This window comes from Plectrocnemia conspersa, unplaced genomic scaffold (assembly GCF_051122295.1).
Source record: "Plectrocnemia conspersa isolate PC_06_02 unplaced genomic scaffold, ASM5112229v1 ptg000014l, whole genome shotgun sequence".
NCBI classification, from domain to species: Eukaryota; Metazoa; Arthropoda; class Insecta; order Trichoptera; family Polycentropodidae; genus Plectrocnemia; species Plectrocnemia conspersa.
In genome coordinates this window covers 23,159,746-23,184,027 of record NW_028277178.1, presented here as the reverse complement: position 1 = coordinate 23,184,027, position 24,282 = coordinate 23,159,746, and the positions used below count along the sequence as shown (strand labels likewise).

General features: G+C 30.7%; 1 protein-coding gene across 4 annotated transcripts in view; it reads left to right on the top strand.

Annotated features, from left to right (window-relative positions):
* Positions 1 to 422: 422 nt before the first annotated feature.
* Positions 423 to 24,282, top strand: part of Dscam3 (Down syndrome cell adhesion molecule 3) — a 167,278-nt gene continuing 143,418 nt past the window's right edge. For all 4 annotated transcript variants that reach the window (XM_088203786.1, XM_088203785.1, XM_088203788.1 and 1 more), the window contains exons 1-2: positions 423 to 503; positions 5,530 to 5,914. In XM_088203786.1, the coding sequence (XP_088059912.1) occupies positions 5,866 to 5,914 (49 nt within the window). In that variant the 5' untranslated portion in view covers positions 423 to 503; positions 5,530 to 5,865. The remainder of the gene's footprint in view (positions 504 to 5,529; positions 5,915 to 24,282) is intronic.

Below are 24,282 nucleotides of genomic sequence, written 5' to 3'. Positions count from 1 at the left end.
ATCGCTTTTGCGCTCATAATTTCACGCTTTACACTCATAATCTTGCGCTTTCAAAATCATGTCGTATTTATATATCCTGTGTAATCGCAGAAAGGCTCACCTTCGAATTTTGGAACTCTTTAAGTTAGTAGTTCAGTTATTTGGCTAATCAGGATCATGTTGAAACCAGAATAATCCTGGTTGAGATTGAAAAAGAGATCTATTGGATTTGACTTCTGGGAATCAGTATAGTTTCATAGCTCATCCTTTTCTAGGAAGTGTTTTCCTTGAGCACGTGATCCGCGGATAGACAATTGAATCCGCGCATGAATAAATTAGGGTAATAAGTCCACGCCGAATATGATTAGATAGTCAAACAGCCCGTCTCGTCTGGCCGCTGAGCACCGGCCGACCTGACCTGGGGCAGAGCGCGGCACAGATTTAGTCGCGGGTCGGCAGTCGACGGGCGCGGTCGCGCGCTGTTATCGTTCACGCGCAGTTCCCGGCAGTTGCGCTGAAAGCTTGTAAACCTCCTACTGAATCCGCGCATGCGCGTCGGTTAACTCCGCGTGTCTCGATAATTTCCCCCGGCGTGCCGCGCTTCGAACGGAACGCGGTTTGATGCTGTTGCGGCCTGAAAAAATAAACATAAAACGATCTGGTCGCGCGCGCGTCTCTATTCGACCAAATAGGGCAACGTCAAACGTCAAAGTGGGCCACCTTTGAATATGTTATTTTATTACGTAGAACCCGATTCGGCGAAAATTGAGATTGAGTGTATATTGTGTTCTGGCCTCTGATTACCATACGCAAATTGGAGGATGCGAAGGATAGCGATTGCAGTTTAGACGCTAAATTCGTTTTATCGGCCTGATTTTTAAGGGAATTAACGGTATGATTGTAAGGATTAAATAATAGCAAACTTTAATGATATATTATTTTTTCTTATTATATTTTAAATAAAATAAAATATATATTATTATTTCTTATTATATTTTTTCATATACATATTTATATATTTTTTATATAAAATGATAGTATGTATGTAGTGTTTGAAATTAAATATGTATGTAGTGTTTGAAATTAAGATAATCCTGCTATTGAATGTCAATGATTTGTAAAAGGCCATTCACATAGCATTCACACACATATTTCCCTCTTCAATCAAATCAATGCAACGTACGGCTCGTGGGCCGGATCTGGCCCGCCGGGGAAAATTACCCGGCACGCTGTTCCAAACGATATATCATATCAAATTGACAGTTCCACATAAATTTTGCACTACGTGTCTACGATATTTTTTCAGGACTTTTCACTAAATGCTTAGCCAAATAATTTATGAATAAAAATTGTTGTTTAACAACTTTACTTTTTTTTTTATATAAAAAAAATTAACTACATAGATAAACATACCTCATAAGTTTTTTATAAAAAAATATCTATTTTTTGTCAGAAACTTTTTACTAAATAAATTCACACGTTTTTTTTAAATAAAAAAGCCATTTTTTCAGTATTTTCGTTGTAAGAAATCCTGTTATCTTATTTTATTTTAGTAAAACGCTCAAACTTTCAGATTAATCACTTTCCTAAATTTTCTTTAAATATTTTATTTATTTACTAAATTTAAATTTACCTAACATTAAACGTCAAATTTGTCACACATAGCTAATGTTGCATACCTATGATTTAAAGCAACAACTTAACTTTACGCCAAATAAAAATCAAGGATATTTCAATAAACTCGACCAAGAAATAAGACAAAAACTTACAGTGAGAAGGGTTTAAATCAGTGATATCCAACTTGTTAGCGCCCGGTATTTTTGAAGATATATCAGAAATTGAAATAGTTTATATATATTTCTAATTTTCGTTTTATTTTATTATTTAAAAAATAATATTAGCCAAACTACTATTAAAGTTATGTAAAACATACTCAAATGCATTTAGATAGGAATCAATAATGGCATTAGAACAGCTAAAAAGGCTATACTTTTCACTAGCATACCTAGACTTATAATTAAATACATATATTATTAACCATAAAGAAAGCGTATTGAAAACCCGAAGTATACAGCACGCGAAAATGTATTTAGAATTCAAGATAATATCAACTGTTTTGCATTACCATTTGTATGCACTATTTTATAAAAAAATTAGAGATAAATACACGTGGCATGGAAATAATTACAAATACACTTTATTATGTATGTATATATATATAAAATGCTTATGTTTCAGAAAATCTTAAAGCAATATATTATCTTATGCTACACTTTAATTTTTAACTTTGAAAGGGAAAAAATGCGTTTATTTTATTTAGCTCTCGTGTTTCATTATCACAAATACAACTAAATATTTGCTATCTTTGTGTTATTTTTAATCTTTTCTCGATGTGACTATGTGTCACATATTATATTTCTATCGTTCGAGTAAATAAACAACTAATAGCGATATATTTCTTATTAATTGTTGACGTAATCAAAGAAAGTAACCAGATGTAACTATTGTAGTGATCGTTTGTAGCATCAACCAAAGGGCCAGAATAACAATATTAAACATTATTGAAAGGGTTTATTTTTATGGGTGATTAATAGTAGATTTTAAAAGTTTATGGTTATTGTGCAATATTGGGTGCCTTACACGATTTCACTTAATCAAACAAATGAAATTGATATGTTTAACTATCTAAAAAAGATGTTGTATTGCCAAATATACTTATGCAATGTCATTCTCAAGTTAAACATAAAATTTTACATGCTGTGTGGTTAATCAGTAATTTTTTAAAGAAAAATAGTTTTTAATGCTACTAATAAATACAATATCCTAATAAAATATCACAATTTTAATGTCTAATATTTTCTTTTTCATTTTAAAATATTTAATGAATTTCTTTACTCTGAGTTTTACCATCACTGGTATACACGGAGTTTGTCCGTTTATTTTAAAGTTTCATAAAAATTGTCTTTTATTATGAAATTGCATCAAATTCATTATTATACTTAAATGCATGTACATATCTTTTAATGTTATTATGCTTACATGCATCTGTGTGACTAAGTAAAATAGTTTTAATTGTCATTTTTTTTAATATATGAGCATGAACTGTTTAAGGCTGTAATTTAAAATATTCCGATTCAATTTTTTTGCCGTCTAGGAAGTATTGAATCGATCAAAATAAATCGTAGTCGGAAGGAGATAGGTCTGAAAAATACAGTAAATTATATAAAACATTTCAGCTAAGTAAGTTGATTTTATCGAAGGTTTTAGAGTTTCGTAATGCAAAAATCCTTTGCAATCCTACCATACACACAAAATAACTTTTTGTACAGTGATCCCGCGCTTTGAGGTATGTTTTACTACTTAATCTTTAGATTTCAACTGCTTTCTACGACGGTTGTTGTCGTACAACACTTATTTTTTATTTCCAGCTTCAAGATCTGGAAGCTCTTGGGAGATGCGTATACGCTCCGAATTGTTTAATTTGATTAAATTGTGTAAAACCAATAAACATTGTCTCCAAGCCTTCCCAATCTTTTTAATGTGTATATGCACTGTGTTGATTCCTAAGATATCTTAAGATATTAAGATAACATTTGTGAAGTATAAAATGTTTTTAGTGACCGTAGTTGCTGATTTTTTTTGTTGTGAAAATTTATATAACATTCAATTCTGTACAAACTGTTCATTTGGTAAAAATCCTGCCAACGTAAATTTGGAGCCTTTTTTCAATATTATAATGTGGAGTCCAGATATAACAAAATACGTACTTAAGTATCAACAGCCAGAGCACGACTGACTTAAATTTAAAAAAATGTTACTAAATTTGGGATTATCTATATTTTATATATAATATAAATATGTTGTACTTTTCTTATTGAATTTTATATTAAGATTATTATAGTAAAAACGCCTCTCTTCATCACACATGTTTTTGTGAAAACAACAAAAACTCTTAGACTACATTTAACTCCTTATTTTGTACGTACATTTGTTATATAACTAAGTAAAAAGCTTTTCAAGATCCTTAATATGAAATTTATGTCTTTAAATAAATTCAAGAGAGGTATTAAGTAATGCTTTATTTTTAACCAGAATACGTATAGTAGTTGTTTTATGTACATATATTACTTAACATTGAATTGAAGGAATTATAGAAATCAGATTAGGTAAGGAGTATTTACACAACTATTTTCATATTTTAATTGCATTTTTAATTTAATATTTGCTAATTATATGCTATGTGATATATAATTATGTTTCGTAGCATTAAAAAAATGGTTTTCGAGCGTCTATTTAACATGGATGACTAATTTTTTGCAGCATTTTTGGCTTAAGAAAATTGATTTAACTGAAAGAATAAAAAAAATATTGAATATATAATTACTAAAATAAGTTATAAAATAAAAAAAATAATTATTTGTTAAATATAATATTTTTTCGCAAAATATGGGTAAATTCAAACAGCAATGAGCAATTGGACACGTCCCAAAGAATAAACAATAGTTGTATTTTCTCACTTCTTTGTTGCTTAAAAAGAATCTATTATTTTTTTAATTTTAAACCTTTTAGTAATCGATTGATGTTTAGTATTTTATATAATAGTTTCCATTTAAGTTATTTAAACAGCAACAATATGCACTTTCTTCGAGACAATATAAAAGTTTTACACTGCATTCGCTTCACTTTGATTACTTACTGTGCGGAAAAACAAAAGTCGAAGTAAAAGTTTTGTGAGCTCGCATATGCGTGGGTGAATGCTGTATACCCAGACAAAACACGTTTTAGCAATGTTTGTACGTAACAAAAATAAAACTCCAAAAATCGATGCAATTGTATAAATGTGCAGTATGAATTTTTAATAGTCGCACATTGTGGCAGAATAGCCGGGGAAATAAAAAAAAACAAATCATACATAAAACAAACGTAAGGATTCGCATGGCCCCGTTTCGTTCCAAATGGCAGTCTTTCTGCATCCGTTCCCATTTCGCTCGTTCGCGTTTTCCCTTTTTATATCCTGAATTGGCTTGTTCGAATTGCTTTTGTTCAATTGCTGATCGGTCGATATTCGCAAATAAACGAATATGTAATGTAAGGAAGCACTCCGATGGGAGATACTTGGCCGACTTTTATTGCTATGTTAGGAAAGCGTTTTTGTATAAAAATAATAAGATTGTATCATACGCATCTAAATATTGTTATAACTATTGCCATCGATCGGTTCAAATATCTATATCGCATACAAATATAAATTAATGAGCATTGAACTATATATATAGCACAGCTAGGTTGTATTGTAACGTGTATTAAGGTGCTTAAATTATAAATTGATTTTTGTATATTTGTGTTTAATTAAATTGACGTTGCCCAATTGGCGAATTTTGCTCTTTAACGTATTATTTATTATATGAAAATAAAAATAATCACAAGGCTCAGCATAAAAAAAATCTCGACCCAATTTGTCGTTAACAACGCGCAAGCTCGCTTTCGTACATTTACGCGATTTCCTGTACATTTATTTTTCTTTATTAACGCCGGACGTTCGATAATCAGCAGATTTTTCGCTGACAAAAACGATAAGAGGGCGAAACGAAAGAAATAAGGAAAAAATCAAAAGTGAAAATCTATCGAACAGCAAGCAGCAAGCGGAGTGGATATCAAACGAAATCAGTTCCGGTCAATATGGGCGAAGGAAATGAGTTTCCCTCGAGGCAATCGTGAGCCGGGAAAGCTCGCCGTGAAAAATGCGAGAATCGAATCAGATCGGATCGGATCGCACGGGGACGCTCGTCCAAATGCGATGGCAATTGGTTTAATCCGTTGTCGCCGAACATTTGGGTTTTAAGGCTGCGATGTGACTGGACGAGCCGATTGCAGCCGAGGACAGACATGTGCCTCATAAAGGGATTCGTCATAATCTCCGTCGTGCTTCACCAAGGTGAGTTATCTTTATATATATTTCCAAATTAAGATAAATAGGTAATTTCATATTGAATTTATCTTTCTATGTAATATTAAGCCTCATGTATGAAACCGATACGAAAAGGTCGAACTGTTAGCATAATAGCGTTTTGATATTTAATCGTGCATCCACTTTATTGGTATTGAATAAATAACCGGAACATTGGTGTTAGGTATTGAAAGCCCTAATTGTTTGACAGCTTTCATATACTCCGCTCGATCAAATAAAGGGCTTACCGTTCGCATAATAGCGTTTTGGTTTCTATTGGCACGTCCGCTTCGTATGAATTAGCACGAATAGTTATATTTTTTACAAATTAAATATATTGAAAAGATAAAAATAAATGTCTTATGATGATAAAAACTAGATATGACCCATATTATTTTCCCGTTGTTTTTTAAATTTTTTTTAGAGAGATAAACCGAGAATTTCTGGTTTAGAATCAGGGACGTAATTTTAGCTTTTTCCAGTAGGAAGGAGGGAGGAGAAAATGTTGCTTAGTCAGTGGTCGTTTTTTTAATATTCCGATTTCATTATGATTCATAGTATTTCATTAAATGACATTAAATTTTTCTGGCCAGCTTAAAAGAAAAGGGAGAAATACCCCACTTGTCATCCCTACATGAAGTCCCTGATTTTGGACCCTATAAATGTGTTGCAGCTGCGGTACATTTCACATCAGAATTTAAAAAAATGATCCTTTTATTGGTTTGAAATCATTTTATTTCACGTCGAAGGAGTCAATTTAAAAAAGGATGCTAGATAGAAAAAATGTTAAGTTTGCACTTTGTTCTCGCATACTTGACTAAAAATATTGATGAACAGTTGACATTTAGAGAGATGGAATTTATAAACATGTCTATCAAACTATCATAAACAAGAGAGAAATGATTCGTAGATTTCGCGAATACATTCTCGAAATGACATCGTGAAAAAATATTGCGTTTCATATATCTATGCTCTGAATTATATTCTCATTTTCAATTCAACGCGGGTGTTCGCAAATAAGTCTTATTATTAACCCACAATATCGGATCCGTATCGGCATATTTCATATAAATTAAATCACTAGAAATTATCGATGTTTCAATTTTTGAACTAATTGAAATAAAATCTTTGTGTCTGGAAACAGCAAAAATAAATAATTTATCTTTGGGATAATAATGAGTAGGCTTCTTCAACATTTTGTTTCGTTCAACGAACAAATTCTGCGTATTTCGGCCATAGTAGACACGGCAAAAAACATAATATTCGCAAATATTTATCAAGGGCGTTAAAGCGTTTTTTTTAAAGAAGAATCTTTTTTTCTTGCATTTCAAAGCAACTTATAGGCGCATAAAGGACCATGGATTTTAAAGCGACACCATACTTTATTTGAGTTAACACAGTTAGTTCGACAGCTATCCATTTCATCATTATTCATAATTAAGAATAACATTTGGTTTACTTTTCTACTCTTAGCTCTAAAGCACACGATACGAATATACGTTTTTTTCACTTATTATTACTCTGATTGATTGATAAATATAAAAAAATATAATAATGATTTTAATTTCTATAAATTTGTTCAAAATATAAACAGGTGTAATGATAAGTGTGTCTAACGTATGCTTTAGAGCTGATAGTAGGGGCGTAAATTAGACATCTTTTTCTCGATTATGAATTATGAGGAAATGGATAGCTCTCGAACTGACTGTGCTAACGCAAATATAGTATCAATTGAGAGAAAAAAAACGACTAGCTGTATTGCTCAAGTCTAAAAATTGTTTCATTCAAATTTCACTCGAAATAGTATAAATTAATATTTTAACTAATATTCGCGTAATTATTCAAATATTCAAATAGTTAAAAATCAGACCAATAGTTTGAATAATCACAAGAGAAATTAAATAGTTTCAAAAAGTCTATTTGTTCTTCAAACCCAAACCTAAACGAATTAATTAATTGGTCTAGATAAGGTTTAATTTATTATAAATAGTATAGTATTTTGTCAAAAGATGTGACGTCACAATTATGTGAATCTCTGATAATGTGAACAAATACAGTTTTACTTATACTAAGCAGTGATTTTGTAAATCATTCGCTTGATACATTAACTGATGGATCTAATATTATTCGAATATATAAAACTTAAAAATAAAGTAATTACAAATAGCTAAAAGAACAAATAAAACAAACAATAACATTTTTAGATTCTGATTTATTTAAAATTATAATTTTTTGCTCAAACCTAATTATCTACATATATATTGCAATCCAATTTTGGTAAAAACATTTCTCTAATATTAAAGCCAAAAATCAAATTTAAAATACTCAATACATTTGTATCTATTCAGTATAGGGGAACGGAGGCGTATTATATTGCTTCTTTGAGAAGATGTGAAAGGATGCTAACTCTAGAAAAAATGCACACACACTCCCTATGTTTCCTATCATGAACACAAAAAAGATTCCGCTCAAGTGTTCAAATTTGAGAACCGTCGGATTCTTGTCGACGTCGTCTTTGGTCGCCGAAGTCTGCGATAGATAGTCCCTCTGCCATTTATCGACAAAACCAGAAGACAACAGATTCGAGATGATCCTATCCAACGTATGGATCATGTAAGAGTTCTTTTTGCAAAGCGCTCCCACGGGGCTATTTACCACCCTTTCTTTTAGAATGTGAATACTACTCAGACTCTTGTTGTGTATCTTCATGGTATACTTGATGATATTATCTTGAACAATGTACCCCATCATTTTTCCGTAAGCGATCTCTAATAAAACATCCGTTTCATATTTGGGATCGACAGAGATGTAGTGCTTCTTGACTCGGTCGTCATCTTGGAAGTATCCATCGCGGAATAAATAAGCACCACCGTAAGGAATGCCTTTTTGTACCATTTCAGAAATAGAACTGATAGATGGATTTTGGATTTCAGTAGTTAAAAATCCCACTAAAGATGATAGATACGCGCTTCTTATCATCAAATAGAATAATTCAAATGTCATGTGAATTGTTCTTGATACTACATCTCTAGGCTCATATCGAGCAACTTGGCCTATTACCACAATCCAATAATCTAACCATATAGTTGCGTGCAAGTCTTTTTTTATTGCTTTACATGTCTTAAATGCGCTGACGACTACATAGAATATCAATTGAGCAAATAGTAAAAATAACCACATATCTGGTTTTAGAGGCTTGAGTAACTTTCTCCATTTTGAAAGATATCCACTTGCACTGACTATCATAACGTATTGGCTATTTATGTAGGCAGTCGTATGCGAAAATTTGTTATATCTATCCAAAGTTAGAGCTAAAGAGCTAAAAGTGCATTCAGCGGGATTTTCTAAAATTTTAATAGCTCCAGCCCATTGATCGTTTGAAATTTTCATATCGATGGTGAAATTTAAGCAGCGAGCTATGTTTTTAATCAATTTGTATTCAAGCCCTTCAATCGTGTTTCTTTTCTTATTAACAAATAAAAATGGAGGTTGATGAAGAGCAGATATTGTAAAGCTGCAATTATTAAAGTTTTTAATGAATTTTCTTTTAATATCAATATTTGCTGAGCTTGTGTATTGTCTCCAAATTAATTTTAGTTTAGTGATCCTTTTACAATTTTTATCTTTAAATGGCTCATACGTATAAAAAAATGTGCTATTTACATAATTCACTAAGAAGTATGTATTGTATAAAGAGTATGACCAACAAACATTGGATATTTTCAAAATGTCTTGATTAGTGTATTTTGTGTTCAAAACTACGACTAATGTTCCTTCTGGTTGAGTATTGTTTCTAACGCATGATTCTGCTAAGACGGTTATCACATCTGAAATGTTCCAAACTAACAATACCAAATATTTAAAATGAAATATAAATTTAGCGTAAACGCAATTTTGATGATTTACAACAGTGGTGTTTTTTAAGCTTTTTAAAAAGTGGTAAATTTGCAAGGCGTTGTTGTTTTCTTTGCTATACAGCAATCTGATTATGCTTATGTTGTTCTTTGATAAAATTTTTGAAGCGACTGATAATATCGGGTCGGATTGTTCGAGAATTTCAAAATTGTAACACAGCACGGCCACGACACAAAGGGGCGCAATTAAAACTGAGCGCATTTTAACGGAGCGAAAGAATAAGGGAAAATCAGTTAGGAAAGAAGCTTTTATACTCGTAAGCGAAAATTATAAAATTTTATTGCAGTGATAAAATTATGAACAGTAAAATTTTATCACTCTGTAAAACTTGATTTATTGCTGTGCACACACACACATATGTATATAGGACGATAACATCAAACGCCAAAAAATATGGTATCGTAAATTTGGAAAGGGATATTTTTATGACAATGTAACGAACGTACGTGTTTGTGGTAGTCGCCCTTAGGTTATCGCTAACTAAACAAGGGTCGAAAATGTTATCATTATGGCACAGCCATATTTTTGATAATGCGGCCTTTAAATATAGTGGCATGTTTGAATATATGGGCCTAACCGCAGAAATTATTAAACTAAAACATGTTTTGGAAATGAGTTAAATAAGATTATAGCACAAAACACGTTATTTATTATCATATTTAGATAAAAATGTTAGGTATATAAATAATTATGGTATAAGGCAAATATATGGTTATTTTAATGAATCCTATAAATAATTATTAAGGCTTATTTGTTATTTTTTTATTTAGTCCAAAGTTAAAGAGTTATATTCTGTGACACGTACTTGACTAAAATAGAGTGGATAAATCTAATCCGTTAGGAGAATCTGCTCCAACTTATCTACTTAATACGAGCTCAAGGTAATTCATTTGGTGCCCAGGCAAAATAGATGAAGTCGTGTTGCAGATTAGTTTGTTTTCCGGAAATTCTAGGAACAAAAAATAAAATCCGCATTAAGATAGGATAATCCGTTATTTATGATATTTGTGAATATATGCTATGAGATGTTTTGATTGAAAGCCGTTTTGTGTGCAGGCTATTCTGATGAAAGTCATTGTATTAGTAGCTACATGAAGTAAACAAAAAATCTGAATACTCTGCTTAAAACTTTTTACTTAATTAGTCATGGTTGTCCATAACCATAGAGTATTATATTAAAGAAGTATATATTAATTTTGCGTTAGTTTCAGTTAGATTAACTATTGAAATGTATAAGTTATTAAGTGTTTATTATGAGTTTCTTCTCTATTTAATTTGTTTTGGGTAAATCTATCTATCACTGTAGGAACGTTCGACTACCGGTGACCATTGGCAGGTACAAAAATACTTACGTACATATATTACGTACAATATACCTATATGGGGTTCAACCAGCTGCACCGTATTCTAAGCTCATTCAAAACGATCATTTACATTTTTAAAATGAAAATAACTAACTTGCCAGACAAAATGATTATCAAAATAAAAGAGAATTCAATGTTTAACATTTGAATAATCAAGCAAGCACGGAAAAAACTAACTATTTGTGCGTAAAGGATGCGCGATTGACAATGCATCCATTCTGCGTAAAAACCGATGTTGTAATTTATCTCTCGTACTTATGAACGACCTTCCAATTCAAACCACCAACATCTTCATCTGAATCATGAGTATAAAATAAGTGACACTGTCGCATTAAAAAAAGGTCAGAAATAATTCTATACAACGAGAGATGATCAGAGATCACGGCATTCGCGACAGAAAACGGCATCCAAGGCAAACCGTATTGACATGATAGAATTTTGGCTGCAATGTTATATCCCGTTGGTCTAAAAACCCGAAAGTATTAGTTGCTGGCGAATTTTTATGGTTATATTATGTTGACCATTGCCAAAAATAAAGAGATTAGCTAAAAGCATACTTTTACAGTCATTGACAAAAAAATATTTCAATGTGCGATGTTGCCGAATCTCTAACGATATCGCAACGCCAAACGTTTTATTAAGAAAGCTGTCTTAATTACACGCACAAATTTTTAAAATTGTCAATCACAACAAATGCAGGCAAAGATGTGAACTTATGTATAATATATCCCTGACTTAAAACGCTACAGATTATTTTTAAGCTCGCACCAAATAGAGCTATTCTGATCATTGACAAGGACAGAGAGGATCAATAAAGCAGCCGCTTCCCTCTTCACATCAATCCAGGATTCAACTACGACGTCTAAATTCAGTTCAGCCCAATCTTCAGAGGTGACTTGATCATTTAAATATTTATGTTACGGAGCATGCACCTTAACAGCCATATTTCAAAAGCTTTTGCGCGTTTGATTGCCTTATCTGTCAACGTCCAAGTCTCTACCCCTAATAAAAAGACAAAGCACTAATACCACTTGACTCCATAATATTTAGCTTTTATTTATGCACGAACTTTGCGAGAAACACCATAGCTGGGGCTTACTTAAAATAATACAGCCTTTAATAAAGCGGTTATGTCCGTAGATTACGTGAGGGTATCATCGCACAATTTTTACATCACAAAAAACAATTTTGAAATTAGAATCCACGGGCAGGTGAGTTTCGTTCGCGCATAACGTAAAGCCATTTGTTAACATGACAGGCGTAATTTATTACGTTTTCGTCTTTTGCTGTCCAAAAGTGTATGTGTGTGTGTACCTCGAAAGTTTTTTCCAACCACCAAAATCGCGGAATAATAAAATGCGGGGCACGCGTCGCCACACTGGGATTGCGACGTCCCCTTTCGCGATACTTTTCGTGCTGTCGCACACTGATCGATTTAGCGTAAATACGCGATGGATTAATATTTAAAAAAAAATAGTTATCATATTGTTTTATTAAGTTATTATACATACGATACGCTTATAGCCTGAAACGTTTTTTAACAAATTATTTTTGATTTTTCGCTTTTAAGTGACCTTAATTCCTTCTACGCTATGCACATCACACAATGAGTAGCTGATTCGTCTCACTAGCACAAATTCCATTACCACATATAATTATTATAATAATAATTTTGTCAGCCCTATGCATTTAATCGTGCGTATGGGTACGTGTGCATATGTGAGTCTATATTTACATATTTGTAAGACGCTCTTGCATATACTGAATAATTCGAACATTGATACTTTTATTCGTGTCTTATTTATTATACGATTAAGAGATTTTGTTTACAGATTTATTTCGATTATATAGATCTGTTTCATTATAACTTATATTTTAATTGAAATGAGCATTAATTAAAGCAACATAAATATCCATAGAATTAAAAAAGTGCATATTCCTGTTGTTTAGATAACGTTTTTGTTACTTTGTCTATAATCAATTAAAGCATTAAATCAAAATTAAAATCATATTGATTTTATATTAATTTTTATAAAAATTCTGTTTTTATTTTTTTTAATTTGCCCAAATGACACCGCGCGATTCTGTCGACGCGCATATTACGCTGCGCGATTATAACGGTGCACTTATGTCGAGGCGCATTTGCCTGGTACGCTAAAGAAAATAAAAACATATTTTTAAATATTATTATTATGTAATCAATTAAAACTACTTTATCTTTTAATATTATTATTGATCGAAAGGGCTTAAGAGGTAATTTGTTAGTTTAGGTTTGCAGTGCTTCATTCAGTTTTAAGTTTAGATTTTGTGTATAGAAATATAATTAAATACTACGAATAGACGTAGCCTTAGATTTTTTTTTCTTTATATCATTGACTATAGCTTAGATAATACAATGTCCCCATTAACCAGCAAGACTTCCTGAATTGGAAACCAGTGACGTCATTTGTAATCAGAAACTAAAATTCAAAATTAATGTTTAGGGCTTTAAATAAAAAATATTCATTGAATAAGTGCTCACCTTTATTTTAGTCAATTAACACTTTTGGCCAATAACACATAAGCAATCTGGTTTTTCTGACTATCTTGTGTTGTATAATATGTTGTATTATAAAATCGCTAAATCAACCACTGTGCGTCGGTTACACTGCTCGTTAATGGCGCGGCGCTTGCAACACGATCGCTCCGGGCGAAAACACACAAATATATCTTGGGACTGATGGAAAAACACATTAATTGAGGCTACCCTTTTGTTGGGCTCGGTTTACAGCGTAAGGAAAAACCTTCTTGTTAGCGAAAGGGACCAAGTCATGCTGAGTTTTACCTGTGAAAGACCATTTGTCTTTACACCTGTCGTTGCCTACTTTATTTAACAATATATATATTTAGTCTTATTTTTTTCGACCTTTTTCTTAGCGTGGTCTTATGTACTATTTTTACACATTAAATGAAATATTATCTATAATGAAAATAGTCTAATAAAATATTGTTTCGATCCAAGATTTTTTTAATTTGGCGTATATTAAAAAAATCTCTAATTTAGCGTATATCAATAAAAATTCTAAATGTACTAATTTAAAAACAATCTAATGTTTTCCCAGTGATAATGAGTTCCGACTTTATGGTTATATTTTATTCATAGTAAAGGTTGCAGACTAATAGGTAGTCATAAATAAAAGTAACCACTGCGGTATATTTAAAGACATTAAATTTTATCCCATTTAAAAATTACGATTAGATGAAAATACCATGATGTACTTTTATTATCAGAAAGTAAGCTAAAATGCTGTTACATTTATCCATACCATATTTACCAGATTTAAGGAATTTCGATGAATTTAATGGCAATCGCATGACAAATATTTATCTGTTTCTGATTTTTTTCGAATACTATTTTTTGTCAAAAATCCACTTAATTTAATCAGATGTTTGTATAAAAATATTAAAAATATATTTCAATTTTCCAACTACCCGTATTCGATTAAACCTAATAAATAATATAAATGTATAATGCCATTAGTATTTTTTATTGTATGTAATATTATTATAATCTAGATTAAAGTTAATGCAAAATCCTTTATACCACTTTATTATATGGTCTGGTTTAAAACGTTTTATATTTCATTTTATTTATACTGCATATTAAGTTGGAATTACACGCTTCGAGTTATTTAGGAGTTAGTTATTCGGAGCTCCCATTGGTATTGTCCGAAATTTACTAAAGCTTGAACCAGATTTTATTTTAGATTTCAAATCAAGACCAGTAAACTCGTGATTTAACAAGTTATCTCAATGTGTACAAAAAATAAACAATAGATCTAAAAAATTTTTTTAGGAGGAAGTATTTAGTTTCAATTTAGAAATTTCAAATTATATATCGCGATTCAACAATACTACAACCTAATGTTTAATAGAAAATGCGATGAACTTTTGAATCGGAAAAGTGAAACGCGTTCCTCATAACATCTTGAAAGTGATTTCAAGTTCTTTAGTTAAAGTTTTGATATCCAAAACATTACCATTGAGATTGTATGAATAATTTTATGTCAAAAAAAATCGAAAAAATACAGAATATGACACTTTCCGACACTAAAGGGCAAACTGTGGACGGGAGTTCATGTCCATAGAGAATTTTAATAACTCTGTAGAGATAAGAAATCCGTAATAGTCGAATGTATCTGAACAATTATAAATCATCTGCAACAGAAGTAAACTTAAATTCGTACCATTCATATTTATGTCATTAATGAATAGCGTAAAGAGCAGGAGGCCCAGGTTGAACCTTTGATAAACCCTCAAAGGGGTGAAATATACTTTTGACAATCGGCCGCCATAAGTTACGAATTATCTATGATCACTTTTATAACTCGTGAATAATTAAGTTGAATTATCTTAGCAACCGAGCTCTGTCAAATTTTACTAATAACCCACGACATACCTTATCAAAGACCTTCTCAAAATTCGCCTATAATATAATAATAATTCTAAAGTTTCAATTTGGCCTATATTTTTTTATATACAATGATGTATGCATTTATAAATATTACTTGTTTTGGGTTTTGAGGCCTAAGGAGTGTGATTTTTCAGCCAAAAAAGACGTCGGAAACGCTGGTAACAGTTTATTGTCATTAAGTACAATTTACTACAGAGAAATGGTGTCGGGTTATATTTTGTAGATTCAACACTGATTGAGAAGCTAATGAAAAAGTGATGTCTGAGCTCATTTGGGCACTTGCTGTCTCGAATTGCTTAATCTTTTCGTCTCAAATCATCATATTCTCTCCTTTAGAATTGTGTAATCAATTGCCGATGTGATAAAGCGTCATCTATTATACTTTTGATTTGAGACGTTTCTTATGAATCGCAGATGCGGATGTTGGTGGGCCAATTGCATCGTTTAATTATTCAACCAAAAAAATATGTTTACGCCTAAAGTGAAAATTTAGCATTTATTAAGGGTAAGACAATAGCGGTTTATACGCAAAATAAACGTATTGTCTTTCGCGTATGTTTTACGCAACACTTTTTGCCGTATTACAAGCGGTTAACGGGCGGATGTGCTAATATGAATGTGGTCTGTAAAGAAGCGTAATTGTAGTATTGAATATTTCTTTGCTGTCATTAGGCCTTTTGTAAAACGAGTAGCTTATTGCCTTTTCATAATATTTAAAATGGTCTTATGGTGTAACTGGTTGGTCTTCTCACAATCAATACCTTTATTCCAACTATCATTGTAGCATAAGTTTTTCTTAGAGAAGATCACTGTATTTTAATTAGGATTATTCACTTCATATTCAGTTTTTTTAGTCAATTTATGTGTCAATAAAGAAGTTTTGTAGAATACTTTATTATACGAGTTATTAATAATTGCTTTATTAAAATAAATATGCAAATTGATAATAAAATAAAGTAATAATTATATTATGAAAATTAAATAAAATCATAAATGACTAAAAATCCTCTATTACTTAAAAAATACATACTTACTCTAATATCCATTTTCATGTAATTGCTGTTATTAAAAGGTAAATTGCCTGACTTTTGGCGACAGGTAACAGGTAATGATATAACATAAATCCATCTTACCTTACTCTCTCCCATATTGTGAAAATTATCTCTTGTGGTTAATGTCTGTCGATGAGCCTCGACACAATTCCAATTATTTACAAGTACATTTTCAAAAGAGCGAGCGTTTTAATCGCAGCTAATATCGAGAAGGCTTTTGTTCTAGCCGTTATTAAATTTGTTTTCCATTTGTCATTTTTACACGGGCCAGAGGCGGACGTGACAGGGGCGGGGGTCAGATTCTATGCGAAATTAATTAGCGTGTTCCCTTTTACGTTGTCTCTCACGCTTTATTGCCAAATTGGTAGGGAACACTTTGCCAGACATTTTCAGACAATCATCAATTAAATAACAAAAGATTGTTGTTAGTATACACAGGGACGGACTATTAATTATCGCCGACAAATATTCCGTCCGGATAATTACGGAGAAAACATTTCTGTCAGCTATTATCTATATTATTTTGCAAGCGAGCTATTTATTTTATGTAATAAATATGTTCAATGACAAAAACAATAAAGAGAAATATATTCAGCAATTATTATTATTATTGTAGTAAGTATTAGGATATTTACTTTTTATTCTAGAAATACGGCGACTTATATTATTATTTATTCAATATATTTGTACTTAATTAAATTTATTTGTTAACAAAATAAATAATAAAAATAAAAACATATTTAATAAAACACTAGAGCATGTACATAAGAAATTTAAATTAGGGGCGTATTTAAAAAATACGTTGCAGTTCTGCCTAATTTAATTTAAAAATATCAAACAAGTTAAAATTTGTTTAGAAATCTGAAAAACTTTTTAAAATTAACATTTAAATTAAAACTCTAATCCGTAACAATTTTACAGAATATGATTTATATTATATATTAGTTGGGGATACATTAAAATAAAATGTTAATATAGAAAGTAATAGCTCTTTTATATGAAAAAAAATGTTACTCATTAAAAAAAACAGTTTATTATTTTAACCGAAAAAGCAATATTTTTAATAATTAAATAGTATTTTCTGTTATTAAAAGCCCCATTCTAAACTGGCACTAAAATTTTAAACTGTTTTACGTTTACCCATATAGTACTGTCAATATATGTTTTACAACTGCTCCATAAAGTTTCACAACATCCTTGTTTATCTTTCATTAAATTAAACTGTCATGTGTTTTTTTTAAATACACATCATTTTTGTTTTAATTGTAAAACACTGGCATGTAAAAAATATATTTAGATATTGAAATCGTGTACAAATGAAATTGGGATTAGCCCCCATCGTTTTTTAAAGAGCATTAAAATTCCTCACGCTCTTGAACTTATCCCATTCCTTTTAGATTTATCTTCGTCACAGTAAACTTTAATTCAAAATTTTCCGCTCGTCCTCTTTTTTCTTAATCGTCACATTTAAAATTGTAATTGAAGAGGATTACGGAGAACGTCCAGGAGTGGTTTTGAATCATATAAATTATTTATAAATATAACAAGGACACATTTTGATAATAAATTATTATATAACAGTCTTTTATTAGTATAATTAAAAGATACAGAATCTATATAACTTTTTTAATTTTTGTCAGTTATCTAAATTTTTTTAACACAGCTAAATTAATGTTTAAGGGCTTTTATATATTTTTGTTGAGATATTTATATACAATATTATACAAAATGTATTGATTCTTAACATTTTTTATGTAGGAAATAAATGTTGAATATAAAATATCTTTATTTTTTATTATCGCTCGCCCACAGAATACAAAAGGGGTTGAGTTTGTCGTATATTTATTATTGTAAGATTTCGGTTACAACGATATTATGCCGGGATGATATTTTTTTAATAAAAACACAGATGTTCTGCTTTTTTTCCATAAAAGTCAATAATTCAACATAATTATTATATAATATATTATATTGCGAGTTTAGTGAATGCCAGTTAATGCTTATCAAAGTTTTGCACTCACATAAGCACAATATAATAATATACAAAATTGAATTATGCTGATAATAATTAATAATAACCTTTATATATAGTACATTAAATATTATATAATTGCTTCAGTATTGAATTGTTCCTAATTTAGTTTAAATTTTACGACTCTCTTAATGATAAAAGCCACTTGATCCGGTAATAATGGATTTGGACAAAGTTTATCATACGTATTCAAAGATGTATAACGTCTTTGATGTTATAATTAAATTATTTTTTGTATGGACCCTATACAATAAACATGTACCGATGATTGGTACCTAGGAATGTTTTTATCAAAGGGTTTAATGAAAGTTGTGATAATAGTAGTAGGTAATATATTTACTAGTTTAATGTATAAATATACACATCAATTAAAAACAGAATTAAAAATGCTTGTTAGTATATTTGCTTTTCTTATATTCGAAGTCGTCAGTTTGTCTTGCAGGAACCAGCAGTAATCTGCTATCACGCTAGCATTCCATTTCCCTTGAAAACGGTTTTTTATAATAGCCATATCTTGATAGAATCTCTTACCCGATTCGTTGCTTACGGCCCCCAGATTTACCTGAAAAAAGTCAAGATGCGAATGGAGAAAATTAATTTAGCGTGACATTCTTGCACCCATTTTCTGGTAACTGTAATAACCGTGTCACTAAATCAGCATAGTTAGGGTCGTTATTAATATTTAAAAACCTTTTACTACAGCTCTAAATGACTTCCAGGCAGTTAACTGATGGTGGTCTTCATACTCATTGCCCTGTAATTTGTATTTCGCGTATTTGTGTGTGCCTCAACAAAAAAACTTTCTTTTAACTTTGCTTCTAAATTTTTTGGGAATTTTGTCATAAAATATTAAAAATCAGCGCCTTTTTCATCGCTTAACGCTTTCACAACATTTTTCATCAGACCAAGCTTTATGTGTAAAGATGGTAAGAAAACTTTCTCGGAATTTAAAAGTGGCTTAAATTTAATATTATCTTTCCCAGGCATAAATTCTGTTCTCTAGGGTCATGTTATTCTTTTATAATGTTCATGTGTTGCTTTGCTATTCTATAAACACAAACAGCAGCAATACTCTGTAAATCCTTCATGCAAAGCTAGTAGTAAGGCAATAACTTAGAAGTCTCCACAAATATTCTATTGCAAATCATTGTACTTAATCAAATTCACCAGAAGAGACTGTCTACTGTCGTAGATTTCTTTAATATTGACCGCATGAGCTATTGGAGTCGATGGTTTTTTTTTCTATTGTGGAGTAAAACTGCTTTCAGATGAATCTATGAACAGGCGCCAATCACATGGATCATAATCTTTGTTAATTAATTGGAATATTGAAATATTATTGGAATTCATATTGAAATAAACAGTAAGGTTTTAATTTATTTTTCTATAATAATAGTAGTTTCTGTTGAAAGTCTTATAGTGTCTTGAGCTGTCCTTGAACATTTTATTGATTTTACGTATTATTTTGAGAGTTTCTAAGTGCATTTTCTCACTAAAATTTATTTTACCTTATTTTGCCTAACCGTTCAATGGACGGTTTTGTATGTTTGCTCTTCTATGAAACAATGATTTCGTGATTGTTTCCTTCTCGGAGGTTCTGTTAAGATTAGCGCCACAATAACTTACAAGAATTTCTGGGTAGTGTTCAGATCACTGTGTTCTATCTAGCATCAGATTTTTAGATCGACAATGAGTCTGTACGTCCACTGATCCTTTCGATCATCGGAAACTTCCTGGATTTTTAATTTGTAGGTCGCCTGTTTCTCAAATACAATCAGATTGATTGATTGGGTTGGTGGTAATTTCTAGGGTGCCATTTTCTGACAAAATTTACTTAACGTAAATCAACCCAACCCAACCAAGCCTAACCAAACGTTACCCAACAATTTGTGGCCGGAATAGCGTAATGTTTAACACCCTAGAAAAGGTCTGGGTTTACTTGGCAGAATAATTGTTTACTCAGTTTGCATATTTTTATTGAATAAATAAAGGTTATAAAAAAATAATAATTTTAATACTAAAAACGGTGTATTATTGTATTTACAGAGACAAGAAGCACTTTATATTAAAATAATATTTATATGTAATAAACACAATGTAAAAGATCTTTATTTTAATGTATTCTTATCACGACGAGTTTTAATTTCACGTTTATATTAGTTTTACTAAATTTAATATTATAAGTAGTGTCTAGTTTTTTTATTGATATATACAAATATATTGTAGTAAGAGTAGTGATAGACATTATTGTAATGATCGATATTTGTCTCTTGATTTATTTTAAGATATTTTAAGGGATGAAACGTGTAATGCGAAACGCCCAGCTATATTAAAAAATAAAAGTAAAAAAAGAAGCACGCCGCGGGGCCGACCCGATATTACTCTCTCTATCTCCCCCATCACTTTGATTTTTTTCGTTTCATAATAACTATGTAAATGCGAAGAAAATCCTTTTCTGGTCTCCCGCCCGGTGCATTTACATTATAGCGCCGAAGTAGGGAAACCAAATCCTGGCATTCAAAGCTGTTTCATTAGCATATAAACAACACGAAGAGAGAGAGAGAGAGCGGGAGGGAGGAAAAGATAGAGAGACCCGGAGCTCAAATATTTGCACTTTGCACCTGTATCAAAATAACTACATTACACGAGAAGCCTTCCGAGTTAACCCCTCATACATATTGTTTTATAATAACCCACATTGTTAACAAACACTTTGGTCGCATGTCGTGTTAAATCGTCGTTAGGGTACGTTGTACGACATCATACACACCCCCAATTATTTTTTATTGACAGCGAAAGTGCCGTTATAAAAGTTGAATGTTTGTCGAAGGAAGTAATAATGTTGTTGAATGTAAACGAGCGAAGCCCGATTTATGTATGAAAGTGTGACCCTCTTTCGTTAGTTAATGCTCTCATACAGGCACCAGCAACTGATACTGATTGATCATAATACCGAGTTCATGTGCTGTCGTAGAATAATGAGAATATAACGTGAATATCGTCGGCATACAGAAAAATAATTCAACTGATACTTTCAGAATTTTATTCATTATTTCTCATCAGTTCAACTACATCACATTTTAATATGTAGAATACTTTTTTATTAGTATTATTTTATACGATTCATCTGAAACATGATATTGTGGTAATTTATTTTCCGTTCGTGAATTCCCTTTCTTTCTGATAATGTAACTATAATATATTTATAAAAATACTTATGTAATAAATAATATCTCTATTTTTACACTTTACCTACCGCTCACGCCAATTGGCGTCCTGAGTGTGTCGAAAGTTAAACACCGCAGACGCCAATTGGCGTCTGCGGTATGTGATCGTTTCCATGTCAAATTTAAAATATATGTTTAGTGTTTTACTTGATTTTTTTTAAGAGATGACTAAATAAATGTATGAATTTTCATTTTATTTTGAATTTTTTTTTTTTAAATTATATTTGGACAAATGCGAAGGTTGTATAAATATATTTTGTATTTCTTTCATCCGGTAGTTTTACTAAAAGACAAACAAATGTATCTTTTGATGCGGTCCGAATATCTTAATGAATTTTTCTAGATATGTTATAAATGTATCAATTCAAGTTATTATTAAGTGGTTCTCAACATGTGGTTCGCCGAAAATAGAAATTAATTAATACATTTCTTTATTATTAGATTTTAAAATTGATTGATGAATTTAAATTATAAAAACAAGTAATGTAGGAATTTAAATAAAAATAATTTAAATTTGGTAACCGAGCGGTTCTCAAACTTTTTTAAATTTCTAAAAATTTAATAATACACTTATAGTTAATGATTATTAATTTGTCTTTCATGTTCTTATACGGTATACTTTTTGTAATACGTTCTTAACACATTTATTACTCAACTTAAAATAACTAAATTTATTTATTAAATTTCCATTTATTTGCCTTTAACTACTTTTTGAAGTAAGCAATGAGCAGTTTGCTGCCTATTATTGGTAGTCTTAACTAACATATATCAATATTATTGATAAGATATAATTTGAAGCCTCACATGATAGATCAACGAAAAATGTTCTACCATAAAAATATTTTCAAAGATACGTGGCGCATAGGGATTGAAATACCGGTAGTATTGATACCAGTAATATCGGTATAATGGCCAAAATCCATACTACCGGTATCACAAAATGAAATATCTGTGTTTCAAATCCATACATTTTATTTGTTAAAAACGATATCTTTATGGTAAGCCATGAATATACAAGCGGTCCTCGACTTTCGCACACAATTGGTTCTTGAAAATGTGTGCGAATGTTTTATGTACGAAAGTCGAGGGAAGTAAAAAAAATTGAAATTGTGTGTATTTTAAAATATTTATTTATCAAGTAAATATAAGATGTTTAAGAGGTGTTTAAGAGACACGTTTAAGTGGGGTTTGCGGGTGTTTCCTTTGAAAAGTTATCAAGAGTTAACTGTTTTCCACTATTCTTTTTCTTTTCTTCATATAGTATTTTATAACATGCTGTGTTTTTATTGATCGCCCTACGCACTTGAGATATGCGTTCTCCATTGGGATCACAATCTTCCATAATATTTAAAAATTTGTCAAGGTGCGTGAAGGCTTCATTCATATTTTTCATTGTTAAAGAGTTTTACAAAATAAACCTGTCTCATTTACATTAAATATTTGGCTAAAGGAATATTCTCCATCTTCAATAATTTTGGATAATTAGGAAATAAATTCTTTTGCAGCATCTTTATCCGCATCAGCCGATTCTCCAGTAAATTTAATATTATGAAAAGAAAACCTCATTTTAAAATTGTAAAATCAACCGTTACTTGCTTGAAAAACCGTGTTAAAATCTTTTTTTAATCTTTTCTTCCAATCTTTGTGCAAACTATGAGCTTTTGCTTGAAAAATTTAAATACTCAGAGGGACATCTTTTTGATGTTGGTCATCGATCCACGATGATAAAGATTTTCCATTTCATCCATGTTTTTTTTTGCTGTGTTTTTTGGAAACATATCTTTAAAGATTGCGGAAATATTTCTTTATTTTCCATAATTTTGAACGTATTTCTTAATTATATTTTTATTTTGAAAAATTGAACATATCGTAGATCTGTTTGTATCATACGAACGTCCGATTGAAGCAAAAGATTCACCGCTATCAGAACGTCTAATAATTTCCATCTTTGTCTCGCATCGTGCGCAAGTTTATGAGTCCTTGAATTATTTTTGTTCGTATCAACACAAGTTTTTCCGTTTCTCACTCGTGCTTATATTTTATGTAATTAAAAAAAAAAAATTAAAATAAATGTTTTTTTTTTAAATTGCGAAATAGCGAATTGTGCAAAAGTCGAACGTTCGAAAGTTGAGGGCCGCCTGTATCGTTTTTAACAAATAAAATTCATGGTTTCGAAAAAAACAAATGGAAAGTTTTTTTTGGTACTACCGGTATTTTATTTTGTAATACCGGTAGTATCGAATATCGAAGTTAAAAAAAAAGAGCTACGTAAACGACGATGCTCATATTGTTGTGGATATTAAAGTAATGGTT